General features: G+C 35.1%; 2 protein-coding genes across 6 annotated transcripts in view; both read left to right on the forward strand.

Annotated features, from left to right (window-relative positions):
* LOC127850178 (uncharacterized) overlaps positions 1 to 22172 on the forward strand; it is a 61508-nt gene that overhangs the window by 35925 nt on the left and 3411 nt on the right. For 4 of the 5 annotated variants that reach the window (XM_052383002.1, XM_052383001.1, XM_052383003.1 and 1 more), the window contains 2 exons: positions 1904 to 2016; positions 2485 to 2627. In XM_052383002.1, the coding sequence (XP_052238962.1) occupies positions 1904 to 2016; positions 2485 to 2627 (256 nt within the window). Of the gene's footprint in view, positions 1 to 1903; positions 2017 to 2484; positions 2628 to 3053; positions 3158 to 3479; positions 5507 to 22172 lie in introns of those variants that run through there. The other variant, XM_052383005.1, reaches the window with a different exon arrangement.
* Positions 11179 to 15878, forward strand: LOC127850181 (uncharacterized). Its single transcript, XM_052383008.1, has 5 exons — positions 11179 to 11464; positions 12334 to 13641; positions 14029 to 14142; positions 14842 to 14994; positions 15692 to 15878. Exons 2-5 carry the CDS (start codon positions 12900 to 12902, stop codon positions 15727 to 15729), a joined length of 1047 nt encoding a protein of 348 aa, XP_052238968.1. The 5' UTR covers positions 11179 to 11464; positions 12334 to 12899; the 3' UTR covers positions 15730 to 15878.

Raw genomic sequence — 22172 nt, forward strand, 5'->3', positions numbered from 1 at the left:
ACTTTTGAAATATTGAAGATAGCAACTTGATATTTGGCATGCATGTGTATCTCATGGAGCTGCACAATTTGAGTGGTGAACGGTCACGGTCAAGGTCATCCTTCAAGGTCAGAGGTCAAATATATGTGGCCCAAATCGCTTATTTTATGAATACTTTTGCAATATTGAAGATAGCAACTTGATATTTGGCATGCATGTGTATCTCATGGAGCTGCACATTTTGAGTGGTGAAAGGTCAAGGTCAAGGTCATCCTTTAAGGTCAAATATATGGGTCAAAATTGCTCATGTAAAGTCACTTCTGCAATATTGAAGCTAGCAATTTTATATTTGAAATGCATGTGTATCTCATGGAGCTGCACATTTTGAGTGGTGAAGGGTCAAGGTCATCCTTCAAGGTCAAACGTCATATAGGGGGACATTGTGTTTCACAAACGCATCTTGTTTCCTTCACAAAACAATCATTTGTAACGATGTATTTTATTAATAACATACTGCTATGTTAATTATAAGGTACATTGATTTGAAATGTATTTTTTTTAAATCATGTATATATTGCACTATCATGAGAATGAGAATGTTGATGCGAGTTTAATCGTCTACAAGTCTCGACTACATTTACACCGAAAGTGAAAGGCATAAAACAGTCCGCTATGTACACGCCGTAGCAGTGTAATGGCTGTTAGGAATGTATAGCACAAGTTTACACGACACCTAGAGTTTCCCTCTATAACACCATTTGGCTGTACGATACAATTGTACATTTTTATGGTAAATGTAATCGTACGTATTTTATTAATGCATTAAATGCATGTTTTCTTTTTAATTATTATACAGAAAGTGGGATAAACTTTTTCAGATGTACGTCTATGTATATTCATTTTATTGCAAACTTGCCGAGATTTTTCCTGTCATCTTTTCAAAACATGTGGCTCCGTCTATTATTTTCCAGAAAAGCCCATTGTTGATGTTCCGTCTTTGTCTGCAGAAGAACAATTCGCATGTCGATTTTGTATTGCACATATGTTAAATAACATACCGAAAAATATGTCGCCGATAATGAACACTTACCACATGGGATCGCTTTCTTTATTTTGTTCAGATGGAAATAAACTTATGCTAATGATTTTATGGGAAATCCTTTTCTACATTACTAGGTCTACTCCGTATTTTATCAATATCTTATGAATTTTCACCAAAAAATATAAAGAGAAGCTACTCGATATTCGCTTGATTATTAAACTTTTTTCAAATGTCATACTTATTTTAGCGTTTGTGAACATCATAAACATGTATATATTTATACACGAGAATTTTAGGGAATATATACTTGAGCTTCTTATAAAAAAGCAAACACCATTTCATTCCGAGAATGCACTCACAATCATACGTTAAAATGATACAACTAAATAATTCTCTGTCTGTGAAGATTTCATGAGTGTAAAAGAAACGCTTGACGTTTGTGAACTTTTGCAGTATAAATATGTTTGTATGTGGTAGGAATTATGAAATGTTCACTCATATTAAAAGTAATGAACTGTTAGGTAGAGCAGTGTCATACAAGTTAATTTATTTCATGATATTTGTTTATCTTCTAAGCTATATGGGGAAAATAAAATGTTTACGAGCGTTTGTGTTTGTTTAGTTTTCTTTAACATCGCGATACTAATATAAGTATATATCTCGCGGAAGTGTCTCAGTTTCACCACTCGGCATAAAAGGCAACACATGTTCTAGTACATCTGTGTTGATTAAAGTTGTTGATTTGGATTACTCTCTAACCTTTCATCATATTTAATGTCCTGCATTTCTCTCAACATGAACTTTTTGTGCCAGTATTGTGTCAGCAAAGTCTGTTATGTTTTTCTGTTACATATCTGTTACCTGAAAAATATTTATTTCCAGGTAATTCGGAGGATTTCTACAGTCAATGCCATCGTGCAGCAGACCGATATGGCAAAGAAATGGACAAAGCTGTAGTAGATCTGGCAGTGGGAAGCCTCTACACTAATATCAAGGTACATTACGAGACTTTATAGCGGACATGGTTGATTCTGACCAGACTGCGCAGATGCGAGGGCTGGTCTGGAGCTACGTTAGCCTCATTTTGCAGAAGGTCCGTTTTTGCATGATACGACTCGCATTGTAATAGGAGGTCTGAATATTGATACGATTCTCTTTGATACAAGTACGTATCACTTAAGAATTTGATTGACCAATCATGCGTTTAAATTTCATTGAAACAGAATAGCACATGGTTGCATACTTAATCGCTGAATTTCATCGCTTTAGACAACACTCCTTGGATAAAGAACCGACGTATGAAGCGATATAGATATCTTTCAATGGTCTATTGTATGTAATACCTGAATAGTAAAACATGTATTTAAATGTATATATAAACATGTTTATACTGATGAATTACCCCTTGTTTACAATAAAATTGTGGGTACATTATTTACTGATACATTTTAATTTTATTTTAGGGGAATCTGAAAGATGGCCACATCAAATACAGCGCAGCGTTAAGCATATTGAAAGGCGCTGGAAAGTCGTTACAGCTCGCAACTGCACATCAGCGCATCGGATACAACCTCATGTTACAGGATCAAAACGAGGACGCTATTAAGTACTCATTTTAGTCCATTTTATTTGTTACACATTTTTCCTGTCGTTTCCTGGTATTCAGGCACGGCAATAGAAATAACAAAATTTAAACAACGAAATTTCTGTGATAGGATTGTCTGTAATGTCAATAGATGTGATCTAAACTTTGATACACCAAACGCCACCGACGTAAGAAATAGTTGTTGTTTTTTCGATGGTAAAATACACTTTACAACCGAATAAGACACTTCTTTATTTGAATCTGTGTTTGTTTATGTCATACAACTACTTAGAGTAAAAATCGCGTAGACCTCACCCATCATTATCAAAGGACATATTAAACCACAATCATATATTTTTGACTGTATTATCAAAAGTGTTGGTGTTTATTGTGCCTTGTATAAATAATCTTTTGTTCAGACCTAACAAGATTCAATGATTTCTACAGTCACTTCAAGAAGTCTTTGGCAATTTCGCTGGTATCAGGGAAGCCATTCGAACTCATTGCTCTGCAGTCATTAAACAGTATGGGAATTACGCTTACAAAGCTAGGTAAGGGTGCTTTGATTACGTTTTATTCATCTTATCTTATGATCGCTTTTAATTAATATTGTTCATTTTATTTATTACGTTGGTATGAATGTTATTCGATTGCATTGCGCATTTAACAATTCATTATCGATCGATTGATAAACGTCTCGATTTATTCTGATTAATGGTGGGAATGGCACTTCACCTGCCTTAAATCATAACTGTTTTCTAAACTTGGTCACACATTTCCCTTATTCTGCGTATCTTAATGAATTTAATTTCCTATTAAGTTTAAACAAGTATTCCTACTCGTATCGTGATACATGTTTCTCATTCTAAACAGGACGTTTCGAAGAGGCCGAGAGATACCACTTCGTTTCCCTCAAACGTCGACGAAAAATCCAGGGCGAAAATCACCCGGGTGTTGGTATGACATTGAACAACATTGGCCTCATGTATGACCAAAAGGGCGACGGAAGGTTGGCGTTAAAATATTTTCAAGAAGGCCTTGAAATAAAGAAAAAATCCAAGGCTCCAGATCTTTCTCGCGTTGCCTCGTTGACGAATGTAGCAAACGGGTACATAGCCGTTGGAGCGTTTGAGGAAGCATTACATGCTTTAGACGAAGCGGAAGAAATTTTATCCAAGCAACGGTTACCGCAGATGCACGATATTGCGTATTTGAATGACACGAGGGGAAAGGTGTATTTCAAACAGGGCGATATGGACAAAGCGGCTGAAATGTTTGAGAAAGCTGCACAGGGACGCGAGGGCGTGGCGTCTGGAAAAACCGCCCACGTGGAAAGTTTGGTCAATGTAATGAAAGTGGCCGTTAAGAAGGGGGACAATGCTAAATGTATTAAAACTGGAAAAACTGTGCTATCCTTCAGTGATGATGTTATAAAGCAGCGTCCGAAAAGTCACTTTTTGACTGAGTGTTACGATTGCCTCGCAAAGGTGTACGAGGCGATGGGGGACGACGCAAAGGTCAGGGATACGTTGACCAAGATCAAGACGGAACTGTTGAGGCTGGAATACATGTACACTTGCGATTGCAATGAAGGCCAGGTAGGTAAAATACGGCAACAGCTGGCGGACATTGAGAGCAAGCTGATGACAAAAACCCACGATGAGGTTACACAGACAGAGACAGTGTGATATGATTACGTCTTGCCAATGAACAGTTGCGTTTATTTTGTGTTTATAAACAAATGTTGTTATGTTAGCACTTTGTTACATGATCAACTGTATTTCATCCAATCGTGCTTGGACATACATACTCGGACAAAATGAAAGCGACGCAGTTTATGTGCCTTTAGTGTTTAATGTCACAATAGCTGCGAATATTCCAGAAGGAATAGTTAGTAAACTTTTAATTACTACATATGTATTTAAGTGTTACAGTTTGAGTTTTTTGTTATTAGTAACTTAATGTTGCTATACTTAAAATTTTAAATTACAAAAATCAAGTTAATACTTACAAGGGTAGTAATCAGGGTCATCTTCAGTATATATGTGTTTTACACAACTTTGATTTTCATAGTGTAAGTGTTACATGTTTCTCCAAACAACAGTGTACATGTATATTGTTACATAAAGGTTTTTCTACAATTTTCACTAAGCACCATGAACGCCATGTCTTTTGATAGACTTAAAAGAGTTAAGAGATACGACCTATGTTGAACATGCACTAAAAAAAATGCACCATTGGAATATGTTTTTCAAATGATGATGTATCAAGTAAAAACACTTTTAAAGTTTTAAGTTCTGTCTGACAAAACGAAAGCTTACTACATTGAATGCATCTAAACAATTAACTTTGAATTTAAAGTGAATTGAATGTAAGTGAAATACAATATTTGTAGGTATTTGGTGTGATTTGGGATAACGTGTAGAGTATATTTATTGTTGAGTGTTACTTCGTGCCATAACATGATTTTGTTCTTTATGTTGACTATATATGTATTCGCAGTATTACATTTTTTATGCCCCCGGATCGAATGATCGAGGAGTACATTGTTTTTGGCCTGTCTGTCATTCATTTATTCATTCATTGTATGTGTGTGTCCCTTAACTTTAACCTTGGTCATAACTTTTGCAATATTGAAGATAGCAACTTAATATTTGGCATGCATGTCTATGTCATGGAGCTGCACATTTTGAGTGGTGACAGATCAAAGTAAAGGTAATCTTTCAATGTCTGAGGTAAAATATATGGCTTCAAAGCGGCGCAATAGGGGGCATTGTGTTTCTGACAAACATATCTCTTGTTAATTTAAAAATATTGTTTATTATCAGTGTTTTATTTTTTTGAATATGTATTGATGCATACATATGTAGTTTATGCTAATACAGAAATGGTTGCACGTCCTCCTCTTTGCTGCATACAAGTTATTATCCAGTGAAATATAAGTTCAAATGTGTATCAAACTGACATACAAAAGAAACTGGAACTGATTCATCGATTACAAATTTCATATAGCTCGACCCCTGCAAAATATTTATGCCCCAATTCGAAGAAGAGGGGGTATATTGTTTTGCACATATCGGTCCGTCGGTCTGTCGGTCCGTCGGTCTATCGGTCTGTCGGTCCGTCCACCAAATGGTTTCCAAATGATAACTCAAGAACGCTTAGACTTAGGATCATGAAACTTCATAGGTACATTGATCATGACGGGCATATGATGATTGATTTTCAGGTCACTAGGTCAGAGGTCACGGTGGTTTGGGGGAGGGGGGGCATATGTCTCCGACCGCGGAACACTTGTCATGTATTGAGGTCGTCGTCAGGAGATGCGTTCTATATAGAAATAAAGGCATTCTAGATTTATAATCAAGATTGGAATCTATAGCTTCTACTAAGCGTTTATTGGAGGCACGTGACGAATAGCATCATATATGATACGGAACAATACATATACAATTTAATTTTAAGGGAGGAAACAAACGATGTGCTTGTTAAAAAGCGTACAAAGACCCGTATATATACTTAAGCAGCCTGCATTGAACCTTAACTAATCAATCCAATTCGAAACAGTAATATGATGAAGTGGGTTTTCAATATCAAACAAACATGCAATACATTCATTTATCAACGACATGTCGTCACGTATATGTGTGTACATAGTCGCTGGGTCATTCAGATAACTGTATCCAGTGATCTAGCATACATCCGGTTTCAGTTTACACAATACTCAAGTTGCTTCGAAAGATATTTGATGGAAACTTGGGTAATTATTAAGGTTACTGCAGAAAATGTGCTTTGCATTTTCAAAGCGGTAGACTTGCCAAGTGCGTTGTCTAACTTGTCTTCCGTCGGATCTTAATGAGGATTCATTATTGTAATCCTAATTTATCTTCATCGTTATTCGTGTAATAGACGTATACCCTGATTATTCTATTTATTATTGTTGATTTATTATTGTTTTTCGACGCACAGAGCTCCAAAATATTAAGATTTAAATGAAATACATTTTTGTTGGACAATACTTTAACATGCAGATTAAACTGATTTTGATGTCTGCTTGGATGATAAACTCGTTTAAAACGCACGTTTAGAACAATCAAAATCGTTGAAATAATATCCCCCGCAAAATAAATTTAGTTTAAAGATGGGCAAAAATCTATTGATGCATGGTAGAATTCAAACAAAATACAGCCTATTAAATCAAAACTTGTAACATTTAGGTTAGTGCAAGACCTTGACCAAAGAGGTATGAGTCTTATCTTTGACACTGCCAGATAAAAGAGAACAGTTTTGGTGTATAATAAAGTAATGGTTACACTATTATTTAGTGTTATTACCAGAATTATTCGTCAAAGCTGTGATATTTGACCTCAATGTGTGACCTTGATCGTACCTTGAGGGTTATGGGTCTTGCATATGACTAAGCCCCGATGATTGAGAAGAACTCTGTTAAGTTGCATGAAAGTGGCTCATATGTTATTGGAGATACCGCTTTAGACAGAGAAGTCCTTTATTAAAATGATATTTCCAAGTAAAAAAAATGGCCATAACTTTGTTATTGAAAAATGATTTGCGTTGCAATTTGTCAAGCGTCATTGTCTTATCACTTTGGACAAACTCATACCAGCTTTCAATTAAATCTGCTCTGGCAGTTCTAAGATTTGGCTCCAGAAACAAAAGATTGCTTATTGTCAAGTAAACTGGCAAAAACTTCGTTATTTTCGAATTGATTTCAACGACATTTGACTTTAATCATACTCTTATACATTTATCCACGCACACAAAGTTTCAACATTTTGGCTCTAGGCTAAAACGTGCTCCGCATGGACGGAAAGGTGGAATGTATGAGGGATGGCTGGACGGACGGATTGAAGGAAGGATGGACGGACTGAAAATTAAGTGGTTCACATTGACATGTAACAAACTATCACAGATGGTGAGAAATCACACATATAACATGTATAAAGAATATAACATGGGTCAGGAGTAATATAAAGCAAATCATAGATACAATAATCAAAGACTGTCCAACCGGTAAAGCCGCCGTATGTGATATCATACCCTACGAACATTTACTTCTTGCTGTAGATATCCTTTCGCCCATAACAAATGAATTCACATATATATTGCGAAATGTTTATGTCCAAGAAATGAAAAAAGGTTGTGATAATAACACATAATAAGGGCGATAAGAAACGAAAAGACACAATCAACTATCGAGTTATATCCTTGACTTCGACGTTATTGAAGATGTATGAAACGATAATTATGCAATGATGATTTCGCAGCTAAATGAGCATAGTGATTTAACCAGGAGCAACTAAGTTGCTTAGTTGCTTAATGACGTCATTTGTAATGCGCGAAAGTGTGTTTTAAGACCGCGAAACGTCTGCTTCCTGGATTGCCGCCAGGTTTTCGACCGGGTTTTGCACGAATGCCATATTTACAAGTTAACGGGGGTCCGCCCTTGACACCACTTATATGCGTGTGGTATAACGTTTTATGTCAGAAACATTCCAAGTTAAACAGGGAACCAGAAAGGGAAGCATAACATCACTAGAGCTGCAACGATTCGATCCGATTCATCGAAAATCGATTCGAAATGCTTCGATTCGATTACGATACCAAACCTACCAAATTCGATTCGATTCTTTAACATATATACATATATATACATAGATACGTAAAGCGCGCTGTATTCTGCCTATTGATACAGGAAGGTGTAGGTTTTATCTTTACCTGTAATTACGACGCGCGCGATTGGTTGCTTATTACTTTAGTCATCCATTCAATAAGCCCGTTACGGTCTACTTTCGGAAAAAGCGTCAAAATGGCTGAACAAGTTGTTGCCGACAAATTGAAATTATCAGATGCGCCTAAGAAGCTAAAATCAAAAGTGTGGCAGTATTTTGGGTTTCGGGATGGTAGCCCTACCGATAAAGCAAAGTGTAAGTCCGGCTCAACCACTAATCTAATGCAATATGTCAAACGCAAACATAACGTTGATTTAACAAGACTAAGAGGTCGCACAAGTGCAACTACTCAAGTCGCCAGCCAGAAAAGTAGTTATATTTCTGTTGGAGTTTTGTTAAGTTTATTAGAGAATGTGATTTGTCCTTCAGGTAACAGGTGATGCTGTCATAGCACAATGGTAGACATGCTTATAGCGGTTTTGGGTAAAAGTATAATAGTGATAATACTACCATTCAACTGATTCCAGAAACGTTCTTATGATTATTTTTTATTTTTGTGTAATCAACACAATCTTCTAGTCAGAAGTTTTTATATGAAAATTGAGTCCTAATTTGCTATTCTTTTTTATGTGTTTTATTGAAATCACATTTGAACAGAAATGTTTATTTTGAGGCATAAGAGTGAATATATGATAAAACTAGGTTTGAAGATGAATCGAATCGAAAAAATCGGTATCGGAGTGTCTGAAATCGAAATCGAATCGAATAGAGCTGTTGGTTAATCGTTGCAGCTCTAAACATCACCAATCCTGTATCAGACTTTCATCAACGAGTAAATTAAAGAACTGACGGAGAGTGGGAACGGATTCGGTATGTTTAATATGAACAGTTGTTCACCGACGGTTGCGGATGACATGATTCCTATGTCATTATCCCGCCATGGGCTACAATAAATGTTAACTATTTGTTAAAAGTACTCTTAGCAGTGGCGATTCAAGTATAAGTCCGACAGGTGTTGCGTCTTTTATGACAGTGTGCGGTATTGTCGTGAAAGAAAGTGCTAGTTGGGAACGCAACCATAAAATGAAGTTAAGGTGTACAACCACCTAGGTCTTATACGCGACGAGTCTTATTAAAACTAAATCACTTTACAGCGCTAGCAAAAAAACTTCGAGGAAAGTTCCTAAACATACTGAACGGTGGGTTACATCCAGGAGGTTTAAACCCACTTTAACGTAAAATGATATACCAATCAGTGGGTATACATAAAGCACATTACGGATGTAAACTTTGGAAAACAAGAGCGCTAACGGACATTACGATAGCTCACAGTAATTAAAAATGTCTACAACCACTGACTTTTATCTCGCAGTGTTAGATATTAAATATATCGAAATTTTGTTGACGCAAGGAAGCTTACATTTTGGACTGTTACGCAGTTATCCTTGTAGATCCCTGGCCAAGCACGTGTTTCTGACTAGACTGATGCGATTTCGTAATCTTGATTATCAATTCCAAGGATTTATCCCATATTTATTTAGGTTACTTCATAAGTACAATCTACCCGAGTATCTAAATATGTATTTGAGCAGTGGGACCTTTGTTTCAAACATTCAGTGGAGGCAAAATCTCCGGAGACAGGTGACAATGCCGTCCAGAGAAGCCAGATACTCGCCCTTACCGAAAAAACAGGCCTCCTGCAAACTGTTCTTGCTAATTTGCAGCAAAGTTGCAGCACAGTTGCCGCAAACATGCTTTCTTGTCACAAACTTCATTTGCATATGGGTTTGCAGCAACTTTGCCGAAAACCTAATTTACATGGTAAAAGTTTGCTGCAAATTTTCCGCAAAGTTCTTGCCATGTTCCTGCAAACTTCATTTGCATATGGGAGTTTGCGGTAACTTTGCTGCAGAGTTCTTGCAAAGTTGCTGCAGAGTTGCCGCAAAGATGTTGCAATGTTCTCGCAAACTTCATTTGCATACGGGACTTTGCGGTAACTTTTCCGCAAAGTTCTTGCTAAGTTGCCCCAAAGTTCTTGCCAAGTTGCCGCATAGTTCTTGCAAAGTTGTTACATGTTGAATGTTCTGTAAATGAAATTGCAAGCATACAGATATATAGCTTTCTTTTGTACATGTTAGAAATGTCATATGAATTATGCTTCACCAAACATAAAACTAAAACAGATTTTTTTTATGTTTGATTGAATATTGTATAATTTTGGTTAAGTTACACACTATATTTTATTTAGTTTTTGCTTGACACCTTTTAAGCGATAGCAATAGCTTTCGTATATATGTAAGTGAAAAAAAGGCTTAACATTTCGTGGCAGAGTAGTTATTCATTAATAAATCTAAGTATTGGTTACATTGCCATTTCATTTGGTCACTGATTAAGCAATTGATTGTTACAAATATGTTGGTTTTGTTAGATAGAGATACCTTTGACTGACTTAATATGTCTTTTATGTGACCTACTGCAAAGATAATTTGTTTCATCATGTATTTTAAATGTAAATCACCCACCAAAAACAGGTATTTGAAACTGTTCAACAATATCATTAAATTAAACTTAACATTATTAGAAAAATAATACACACCTGTTTAATAGTTTAAAGCATTTCCAAAAGGGCCACTTCATAACTCACTTAATTCCTCCTTTAGACTTGTTGACACACAAAATGTTGATTTCCACATTTTACTTAATTGTTTACTATGTTCAACAAAGTCAGTATTTCAAGATATTGTTAAAACTTTAACTTAAAAAAGTCCAAACATTGCTTTCAAACTACATTTCAAACCATTAACAGGTCCTGCGTGGATCTATGCATGCTTACACATTCAAATTTGACTCACAATCTGCAATGAACCAATCAGAAGAGATCCCTTACAGAAACAGAATGTTTGCTGCAACTTTGCTGCAATTTTAAGTGTGTTCACTTCATATACACTTATATTTGTTAATGCAACATCAACATACTAAAACAATATACCGGAAAGAGGAAAATAATGCATTTGAATATGCACCGTACTTTCGTTTTGATAACTGACGACAGAAATAATTCGATTAACGATGTGAATCTAAATCTAAATCTAGTTTTAGTGCAGATTCGTTCATACGACACAAAAGGCACAATTTTGTTTTACGGATCATTTCGGCTTACAGGACTGGGTGAGTCACGTAAAATATCGAATTTAATCTAAATTTTTTATAAACAATTGGTATCAAGATGAGTTGCAGATAGTTGACCAGTAACCGCATGTAACTAACTCTTTTGACCTGTTAATTCTTTTCAGCTCAATTCAACACTGAAAAATGCCCATAATATCACTTTAATCCATATATATGTTAAGATATTTTGTTAAGGATTTGAATAAAAAGCACCACACGACATGTACCATACACTTAACGTACTGCCACACTTTACATACGACTGAAACATAAACGTTGAATACCGAATGTAAAACTGACAATAAACCTTGAGGTGTTATTTAAATCTTTTAAAACGCGTGATTGTAATATACCGACAAATTATATGCATGCACTAGAAGTAATCAAAAGACAAAAACAGTAATGCATGGTTTAAATTCTATAAACCTCTTGATGTTACGTTGGTAAAATGAGCAGGCATACGAATCAAAACGTTCTTTACATGTTGATATAAACAGATGATTGTATTACATGTAGTAAGCGTTTAAACCTAGCACGATTATGTTTTCTTTTGAGTTATGTCATGATATGTCATTATATGTATATAGATAAATTAATCAGATGTCATACATTTGTCAGTGCTTTTCAAATATATTTTGATATGATCAAAATGAAGGAAAACAACACATAAGTGATGGTATATAAAAGGTAAGTATATTTAACACTATATTTCAAAGTTTAATATGTAATGATATCCTTTTTGTTGGCATTGTTTACCCGTGTTGTCAATATAATCTGTTTAATTTCGTCAAAATTATTAGAGATAACAGATGAGTATTCGTACGATCGTTTTGTTTTTCTTTAAAGTATTTTTTGATATTTATTTTCAGATGTGCAAAAAGGCAAGATTAATTTTACAAATTGACGAAGAACTTGTTTTTGTGAACGTAATGTTAACACAAGCCATGACTCACTTGAATTAAAAGGCAGAAAATTACTCCAAAGAATTCAACATGAGATAATGATTAGCTGAAATACAACGGGGATAAATACTCTAAAAAATTTAAAGAAAGAGGATTACTATTTTAAATTTGAAAACTAAATGCATCATTATAATTCAAATGGAGATAATTACTAGTTGGAATTCAAAGGGAGATAAAAAAAAAGCGCTGGTCTCGGTGAAACATTATAATGCATAAGAGACTAATGACGGTGTAGAATTCACAGGAAGAAAATGGATATTTAGAATTCTAATCAAAAAAATATATGGCTTATTCCGTTACCGACAATATATACGGTTCGTTAACAATTACTTAAGATAATTTATTAATACTGTTCCACCTTAATTAACACCGCGGTAAGATTAAGTATGCATGAAAGAAAACTGTGATAAGCAGGTCGTTTTGCGTTTTCTTCTGTATCAAATCAAAACAACAGTTTAGCAATTGTTCTCGGAATGGAAACCTACTTTGAGGGCCGGTTCGTCGGTCGGAAAGATGAACTCCGCGATTTACAAGCTGCTTGGTACAAAAAACTAAAACTGTTCGGAATTTTCGGGATGCGATCTGTTGGTACATCAAGGCTAGCGAAGGAGTTCCTGGTTAGTGTCTCGGATCAATATGATGAGCTAGTCTACGTAAACTTAAAGGAGACCAACGACATATCCGGGATGTACGTCAATATATGCGCCCAGATGGCTATTGCTGTTGAATCGCACCCAAACGATGTAAAGTCGTGGGAAAGCATGCTGGTCTATACTGTTTCCACGAGAACAAAGAAATACGTATTCTTTTTTGACAACGGCGAATACTTTATTGAAAATGCAAACACACACGACCCTCTACAACATCTCTGTATTGCCCTAATAAAACAGAACAATGTCAACGTAATCTTGACTTCTACAACAAAGTTTCAGCTGGAAAGATTGCGGCATATCTACCATGTTTGTGAGCTGCAACCGCTAAAGCCAACAGAAACATCGGAGTTACTTAGAGCCGAAGCGCCTGGGTTGGATTATGGCGAATACATGGACCCTATTGTCGAACTAAGTGAAGGGTTGCCGCTTCTAATCCTCATGATAACGTCAGAGCTTCGGGGTGACGGAGGCATTTTGACGCCGAAGGACATGACGCAACTGCTAACGGAATATAGACTGAAGGTTCTTAGTCGAGAGTTTTACCCCGAGGAGGAAAGAGTTGGTAGGTGCTTTATTAAAGTCATGTTATGTTACATTAAATAATATAAGATAATTGTGCATTGAATAATTTCACTTTATTTGACCAAAATCTAAGGGTTTAAGCGATTATTTTGGTAAACTATATGAATATTCGTTTCTCTAGATTTGCAAAATTCTGGCATTATTAAAAAAATCCCTATCAGTATTTCAGGTATCTAACTCAAATATTATACAATTTAGAATCACAATTTCAGCTGAGGTTTAAACGATTTTGCAGTGATTTTGATCTCATACATTTCATATTTACCCGCTAAGATAAGATGTACACCATTCATTTATTTAATTTATCTCCAATTGGTATTTCAGTTGACGTACTTAGGAATAATATATGTGTGTTTCACTTTTTCAGCTGACGTTTACCGGCTGTTTATCAATCGTCTGAGCCCCGTGCTGCAGAGACGGTTCTCGGAGTTGGATTATATCCCAGGCACGTTCACGGCAGAAGAGGCCAGATCGCTACTCGGTAAGATTTACACTAAACCTAATGCACAGTTGATGTCTTAACCACGTGCTTAAGAAAACGTTGGAGAAGTTTCAAAATATTGCGTACTCGTTAATGAAAGAAACGCACGATCATTTGTTCGTAACCTTTCAACTATACCTGACGCAAAAACTTAGTTGCCATTTTAATTTCAATCAGTTGAGATTGACAACATGCCCAATCTATGCGTTGCTGAACTGGCAAATCACTTAAACGCTATTTGTGAACTAAACCTTGTAAATAGTTGGTTTTCAAACAACCAAAATCCTTTTTAAAAATCATGATAACTCATAGTATGCGTTTAATGTTGACATCTGTGTGTTCAGTATTGTATTACTCAAGGTTGTGCCGATGAATTTAAATCTTATGCTATGTGTTCTTTTGAGATTGATCTTAATACATGTCGAGGATCTCGATAAATATTGCCATTTTACGGAGTGTAGCAGAGAATCCCAGTTAGTAAGAAAGATTATCAATGCTTCAAAAATGTTAGCAAAAATAATGACCCTTTTGCGTCGAAGGATTGTTAAACGTAGTAGATATATGCAATCTGTATTTACTATATTCTGATCGTGTATAGGAAATAATCCACGAACATGCAAGATTTATATTTAAGATTTCTTTTCAAGATATATGTTCATGATTGCATAACAAATTTAATGCACTCATCTTCCACTGCAGATTACCCTACTGAAGCAGTGGTGAAGGACCAAGTGCTGGTCCCTAAACTTAGGCGTCACTTCATTACCTATGATCCCGCAAATAGGCGCTTCAACATACAGGGAATCTTACGGGAGAGTCTTAAGACGTTTTTCGCTTTGCGGCACATTCCAGGTAATTAATATATTTTCCTATCGACTTGTTTATCAAGCGTTTAAGCTGCTTCAATGCCATACAGGTGGTTCTTTTCATGTCATGATAATGACATGGGAATAAGGTCCGATAATTATTTTTTTTGTCGGAGCCTTTACCTATGCTTAAAGAAAATATTCCTCCATCATATTTACCGAATAGAGATATTCCCATCCGAATGCGTTTGGTTAGTTTGACCTGTAAATAAATAAAGTTAAGGGCTAATTGACATCAGTGTTACACTATAATTATGATGCTGGTTTATTTCGCTGATGATGGATTGACACTGATACCATGTATTTTATAATTTTGCAAATGTATGCCATTCTGTATGTATGTATATTTAACGGACGCCGTAAATTATTTTTTATCTTTTTGTGAACATAATTCGTAGGATTGACATTTGAAATACAATATATTCAACACAATGTGTGTCATATTATTTCAATGCGGTAACGAAATTTGAGAAAAAAGGATTTTCATCGATTTTGATTTGAAAACTATGTGACTCATTAAATCTTTAATTCAAATAATAAGGGGTTAAGCTATCAAAAAGGTCGCGGTTGCTCGGTTGCCACATTTGTAGCCTAGAGATCATGAGATCCGGTGTTCAACTCCCACTATGATGGAGTTCGCAAGGTATTAAGCTCTTTAGACAACAAGTTCTGTTCTTTTCCAGTAACCAGGCCCAACAGACAGTGTCAGCAAGCCGTATAAAAAAAAGTTCCAAACATTTTCAGAAATCCGCAAGCGTTTTTGCCAAACATTTACCGAGGTAATGACGAGCATATCTCGACGTTTTACGTCGCAGGAATATGCGAGCGCCTTGGTGGACTTTGCGTTTGAGCAACCGAACTTGCAGAAGCTGTTGCTGGAGATACGGTACACGACACAGGACACGTACACGTTCTTTATTCGGATGGCTACTGAATCTACAGAGTTTATTGAGCTATATCTCGCAGGTAAAACAATAAAATGATCAGAGTTTGTAAAAAAATAAGACGCGTATTGTAAAATTGCGCTCATAACATATGAGGGCGATTATTTACTCCAGTCCGATTATCACTTCTGGCCCTCAAGAAACGATGGTATTAACTTCTTTAATACTTAATCTCCGTTAACTGTACTTTTTATTACAGAACCAGCTTTCCGTACTTAAATTTTCATTCAATTGATCACGCAATTAATGACGTATCTCATGTGACGTAATTTCTATGACGAAACACTGTTTTAGCTAGACACTTTGGATTTTAGGGACAACAATTCCGTCGTGGAGGATTTATATTTAGACTAACAGTTAATTTTTTTTAGCATCGATCGAATCCAAAACATATTTCGGATTGTGTGTCTGTCATGCATTATTAGGAATCAATTGTGTGTTATGCTCCGACCAGTCATTCGATCTCGTAAATCGTGATTTTGCCTTGGTGAAAGGGATTAGCATTCGATGCAACCGTTTAAAAAAGTGTGATTTAAAATCAATATACACTTATTTCATGAATGCGCGGTGAACAGTAAAGGTATCAGGGATGACTTTGGTACTGTTGCCCGAGGCCGATAGGCCGAGGGCATCAGTTCCAAATGTCAGCCCTGATACCGAGGGACAACAGTTTTGATTGTTCACCAAGCATCCATGAAATAAGTGTTTTATTACCTGATCAAATTTCCAACATACAAATAACAGCAAACTAAATTTTTATTTACACACAACAGTAATCGATAAATAATTTTGACTGTTTAACTGTAAAATGACGTCATTTTTTCGACGAAATGACGTCATTATTCCAGCGGGCAACAGTTCAAACTGTTGACCGGCCAACAGTTCGATATTCACCGGTAACAATTTAAAAAATTGCAAATTTCTTTTTCGACGAGGAAATAGCAAAAAATAATTAATTATCATTTATATAAGACATCAGGTAATAATATAAAATAACGGATGGAATAACAAAAAAGGATGGAATAGAACGTCGTTGTTATATTATTATTATAAACATCGGATTAAAGTTGTCGAGGTAAGTGTTTCTTTAACTCTAAAACTTTCGCTGTTTGATGAATTCTGTTAAAGCTCAAATAGAGGCATAGATCTATATCTAATGTACAGAAGTTTCAGTTTCAATCGATATTTGTATTATCCAAACTGTGTGCTACGTGTCGTTAACATTATGTTCGATTCTTTCGTTGAGTTGTGGTAAATTGTATTGATCACTGCATAGCCGCTCGATAGCAATGTTTTGTTTTATTATTTTATTTTATTTTTTTAGTTAGCCTATCCGTTGTTTATTATAATGCATACACATACTAAATCAATAAAATCTTCCGACAAAACGCTTTCTTAAAAAAAAAGTTCGACTATGTACATAGATGTCCATATCTATGTGTTTTTGTTTTGTCTGAAGATTTTTATTGATTTAGTATGTGTATGCAATATAATAAACAACGGGTAACTAAAAAAACAAAACAACAACAACATTGCCATCGAGCGCCTATGGATCACCGTTGGCTGAGACTGAATGTGGATTCCATTTTCTTATTACGTAGCGCGTTGGCCGTAACGTCACGTGCATTTGGCCTTGCAGGGCATAACGTTATAATCACCTTGCTCTGACCGATAATCACCTGAATTCGAGTCAATTTTGTTACTATATATAGTAACATAAGTATTAATATGAATTAAATCACATGAACGGAGCATCACTTATTTGACAAAACGTTTCTTGTCTTTTTAAGTTGACAAAAATGTCGCATACCATCATATATATTTTTCCGAAAAAATTAACAGTGTTTATGTTTAATTGTAACATTTTAAAGCCTGTGATTAAGAAAAAAATGTCTACATAACGCCCATTTTTTGAAAGAAATACATTCGCAAGAGCTTGTTTGCAATTTATTGTACCTTTAACATGACATCAATTTCATTCATAAATGTTTTAGCCGTGCATATTGAAGTTTGGTTTATTGGTAAAGGTTGAAGAAGCAATATGGTGTCATGTTTATGGTAATAAGTGCGTTCAGTACTTTTTAATTTCAATGACGCTTTTTATGATAATGTTATATAAAATATAGTCGCAAATAATTTGATTAACTGCATGTTTTCCAATACATTATTCAAAAAGTTTGACACATTTGTCTAATGCGCGTTTTATAATGAATATTTACTGCACGTTTTGTCTGTAAAAACATGTTGCTTCATCCACAGTTTTACAGAAAAACCTACTGTGTATTCCCATCGTTGCCTGCAGACAAACTTATCGCGTGTCGTGTTAGTATTGAACTACAGTTAAATTGAGCTATTTTTAAAGCCCCGGTCTCAAATAGTTGACACTCCTCTTCAGCTATTGTAAAAGCCCGAGTCTCAAATAGTTTAAACTCATCTCCAGCTATTGTTAAATCCAAGCCGACAATAAATTACACTTCTCCCTAGCTATTGTTAAAGTCCCAGTCTGAAATAGTTAGTTACACTCATCTCCAGCTATTGTTAAAGCTCCAGTCTCAAATAGTTTACACTTCTTTCCTGCTATTGTTTAAGCCCCAGTCTCAAATAAATTACCCTCCTCCTCAGATATTGTTGAAGCCCCAGTCTCAAATAGTTAACGCTCCTCTCCAGCTGTTGTTGAGGCCACAGTCTCAAATAGTTCACATTCATCCCCAGCTATTGTAAACGCCACCGTCTCAAATAATTTAACTCCTCTCCAGCTATTGTTAAAGCTTATGTCTCAAATAGTTCACACTCCTCCCCAGCTATTGTAAAATCCCCAGCCTCAAATAGTTCACACTCCTCCCAAGCTATTGTAAAAGCTCCAGTTTTAAATAGTTCACACCCCCATGTTAAAGCCCTAGTCTCAACTAGTTTACTCATATCCCCAGCTATTGATGAAGCATCCGTTTCAAATACTTTATTCTCCTTTCATGCTATTGTTAAGGCTGCGCACCTCGAATGATTTCCCGCGATTTATTCGAAGGATGAAGAGCCTAATATTAGGTGCCGTAGCCTAGTGGTTAAGGCGATAGACTAGGAATCTTTTGGGATATTCCCGCGCGAATCCTGCCGACGACGCGTTTTATTTCTTTTCTAACGTTATTTGATTTGATATGGCATATATGCTATGTTTATTGTTAAATATGTTGTAATTTTTATGCACATTCTTCAATTTTTTAAATTAAAACAACGTTATGGATAAATTGGGTGATTTACTGCTAAAATACGAACCATGCATGTTGCATTTTTATTTTTATTTCAAAAAGTAGACGGTAAATCTGTCTATTTCTTGGTATTTTTGCTGTATATACTGTACCTATAAAAACTTAGTTCAAAATATTACTTAAATGATACCATTTTGAATTTTATAACACTTTGTTTTCAACCAATCCAATTTCGACTTGCCTGAAACCACTTACATGTCATGGCACTCCTTCATAGATAACAAGTTATAAAAAATAAATGTCTGTTAAAGAAAACTTTTTTCATCTTGTTTAAACTTTAAACACCTTTACTGCATCTGTACACACCAACTGCATGCCTATATTTGGAAATCGGGATGAATAATGGAACTGTCATATACCCCTGGGCTGCACATAAACTGGACATAAGCCGAGTGTGGGGGTGGTTTTGAAAAAATCAGTATATTTCTTTAAAAATACATGGAAAGACTACCTAAAAATTTGCATGTAGTTGAGTGAAATGATGCTGATTAAGAAAATAATAGATTAGATTATATTTGGATAGGTTCCAATTACGGGTGCGCTACCTTAAAGCCCTAGTTTACTTGAAAACACGCTTCTATACTGGGATAGATGGGATAGATGACAACATATCACAGTCACATATATATATCTAAAATCGAAAATCTAGTTTGATTAAACATTTTAAAATGTGTGAATGCGCACAATATTAATGAACCGACAATCTATCAAAGAAATTGCGCGAACTTTCCTGCAACTTCAGCCGATTTTAACTTAACAAAATGGTATCAATTAAATGCATAAATATATTAAGCTCTGCGTGATGAATTCAGGTTCATTCGTAAAAATCAAATTAGCAATATGGCGTCATGTTTATGCTTATAAGAACGTATTGTGTCGTTTATGGAGAATACTATGTTAGTGCCGTGGAGTACTATAATTTATTCAAAATGTTGAAGAAAGGTTTGCGCATTGATGTAAACAGGCAATTCTTTGTGGATGGATATACTTTGATTAACGAACAGAGTAACCGTTTATTCATCAATCAAATTATCCTTAAAGTCTAAGTCAATTTTTGTCGAAAAGAAAAAAAGAACAATGCACCCCAATGAAAATATTAAACACTCTTTAAGTCACTTACACTGTTTTAAATCCACATTGTTGTACAAAAACACTTTATTAAAAACATTGCGTAATTTAAGTACGTTCTACATTATTGATGAAATCGACAAGGCAATTTCACTGGTATTATTCGAGCCATTTTTTTAACACTGGTTTCCACATTTTATAATAACAATTCATCATAAACACACAAAGCCGTCATGTTTCAATGCAGCTTCATTTAAAAATGAATCCCTTGAATGGGATGAATGATGCAATCCAGTGACGTATGTTAGCAGGCAAGCGCGTGCAGTTTATCGATTTGTTTTACCTTCACTTAAAAAATCAATTGAAGCAAAAAATCAATTGAAGCGATGAATCGGATTAATAACATGCGGCTATGAGAATGTTTTCTCTAAGGTACATTGATTTGAAATATATTTATTGAAAGCATGTATATAATGCAATATCATAACGAATGAATGAGAAAATTAATACGAGTTAAATCGTCTACATGTCTGTACTACAGTTGACCTTTAAACCGAAAGTGAAAGGCATACAAAAGTCCGCTATGTACATGAAGTAGCAGTGTAAGGGCTGTTTTCAGATGTTTGGCTCCATCTATTATTTTGCAGAAAAGCCCATTGTTGATTTCCGTCTTTGTCTGCAAAAAAAACAACAAATCACGTGTCGTGTTTGTATTGCAATATGGTAAAGAGACAGTATGGTCATGTTCACTGTTGAATTGAGCTGAAAAGAATTAACAGGTCAAAGAGTATGTTAAAATGTGGTAACTGACCAATTATCTGCAACTCATCTTGCTACCAGTTGTTTATTAAAAATTATATAATTATATTCGATATTTTACATGACTGTTCCAGTCGTCTAAGCCGAGCGGAACTGTCTTTTCATTAAGATTGGAGTAAGTGTTCGTGTGTCGTATGAATATATATCGTTGCAAGAAATTAAAATGATCCGTAAAACAAAATTGTGTCTTTGTGTCGTATGAACGAATCTGCATTTAAAATAAATTTAGATTCACATCGTACATCGAATCATTTGTGTCGTCAGTTGTCAAAACAAAAAGAACAGTTGGAATTCAAACGCATTATTTTTTCTCTTTCCAGGATATTGTTTTAGAATGTTGATGCTGCATTAACAAATAAAAGTGTATATGAAATGAAAACACCAACAAATAAAAAATAAAAAAACAACGGTTGCTATAGACACCTATAAACATAGCATATACTGGTAGATTCGTCCAATGTCACTTATAACATCCCAAACAATATATGCCAATATTGAATACTTACCACATGGGAGCGCTTTCTTTATTTTGTTCAGATGGAATAAGCTTATAGTGATTATGTGATGGGAAATTCTTCGTAACTATTACAAGAAATGCTATTAACCAAAGTATTTTGATGAATGTATTATATAATTATTTTCGCCAAAACATTTGCAAATACACGCCCCTCATGTATACATGTGTATCTTAATACACTAGCATTTTGATGAAATATATACCTATATATCCACAATCATACACGAAATTGATAAAACAAAATAATCTTCTGTCTATAAAGATTTCATGAGTGTAAAAGAAACGCTTGACGCTTGTGAACTATTCCGGTCTTAATATGTTTGTATGTCGTAGGAATTATAGAATTCACACTCACAATGACAGTAATGAACTTTTAAGTAGAGCAGTATCGTCAAAGTTAATTAATTCCATAATATTTGTTTATTTACTAAGCTATATTATCACTTTAAAGGGGTTGGATAATTAACATTTTCACGAGCGTTGTGTTTGTTTAGTTGTCTTTAACATCGTGCAACTGATATAATTATATATATCGCGGAAATGTTTCATTTTT

The sequence above is a fragment of the Dreissena polymorpha genome, chromosome 11, assembly GCF_020536995.1.
Source record: "Dreissena polymorpha isolate Duluth1 chromosome 11, UMN_Dpol_1.0, whole genome shotgun sequence".
NCBI lineage: Eukaryota > Metazoa > Mollusca > Bivalvia > Myida > Dreissenidae > Dreissena > Dreissena polymorpha.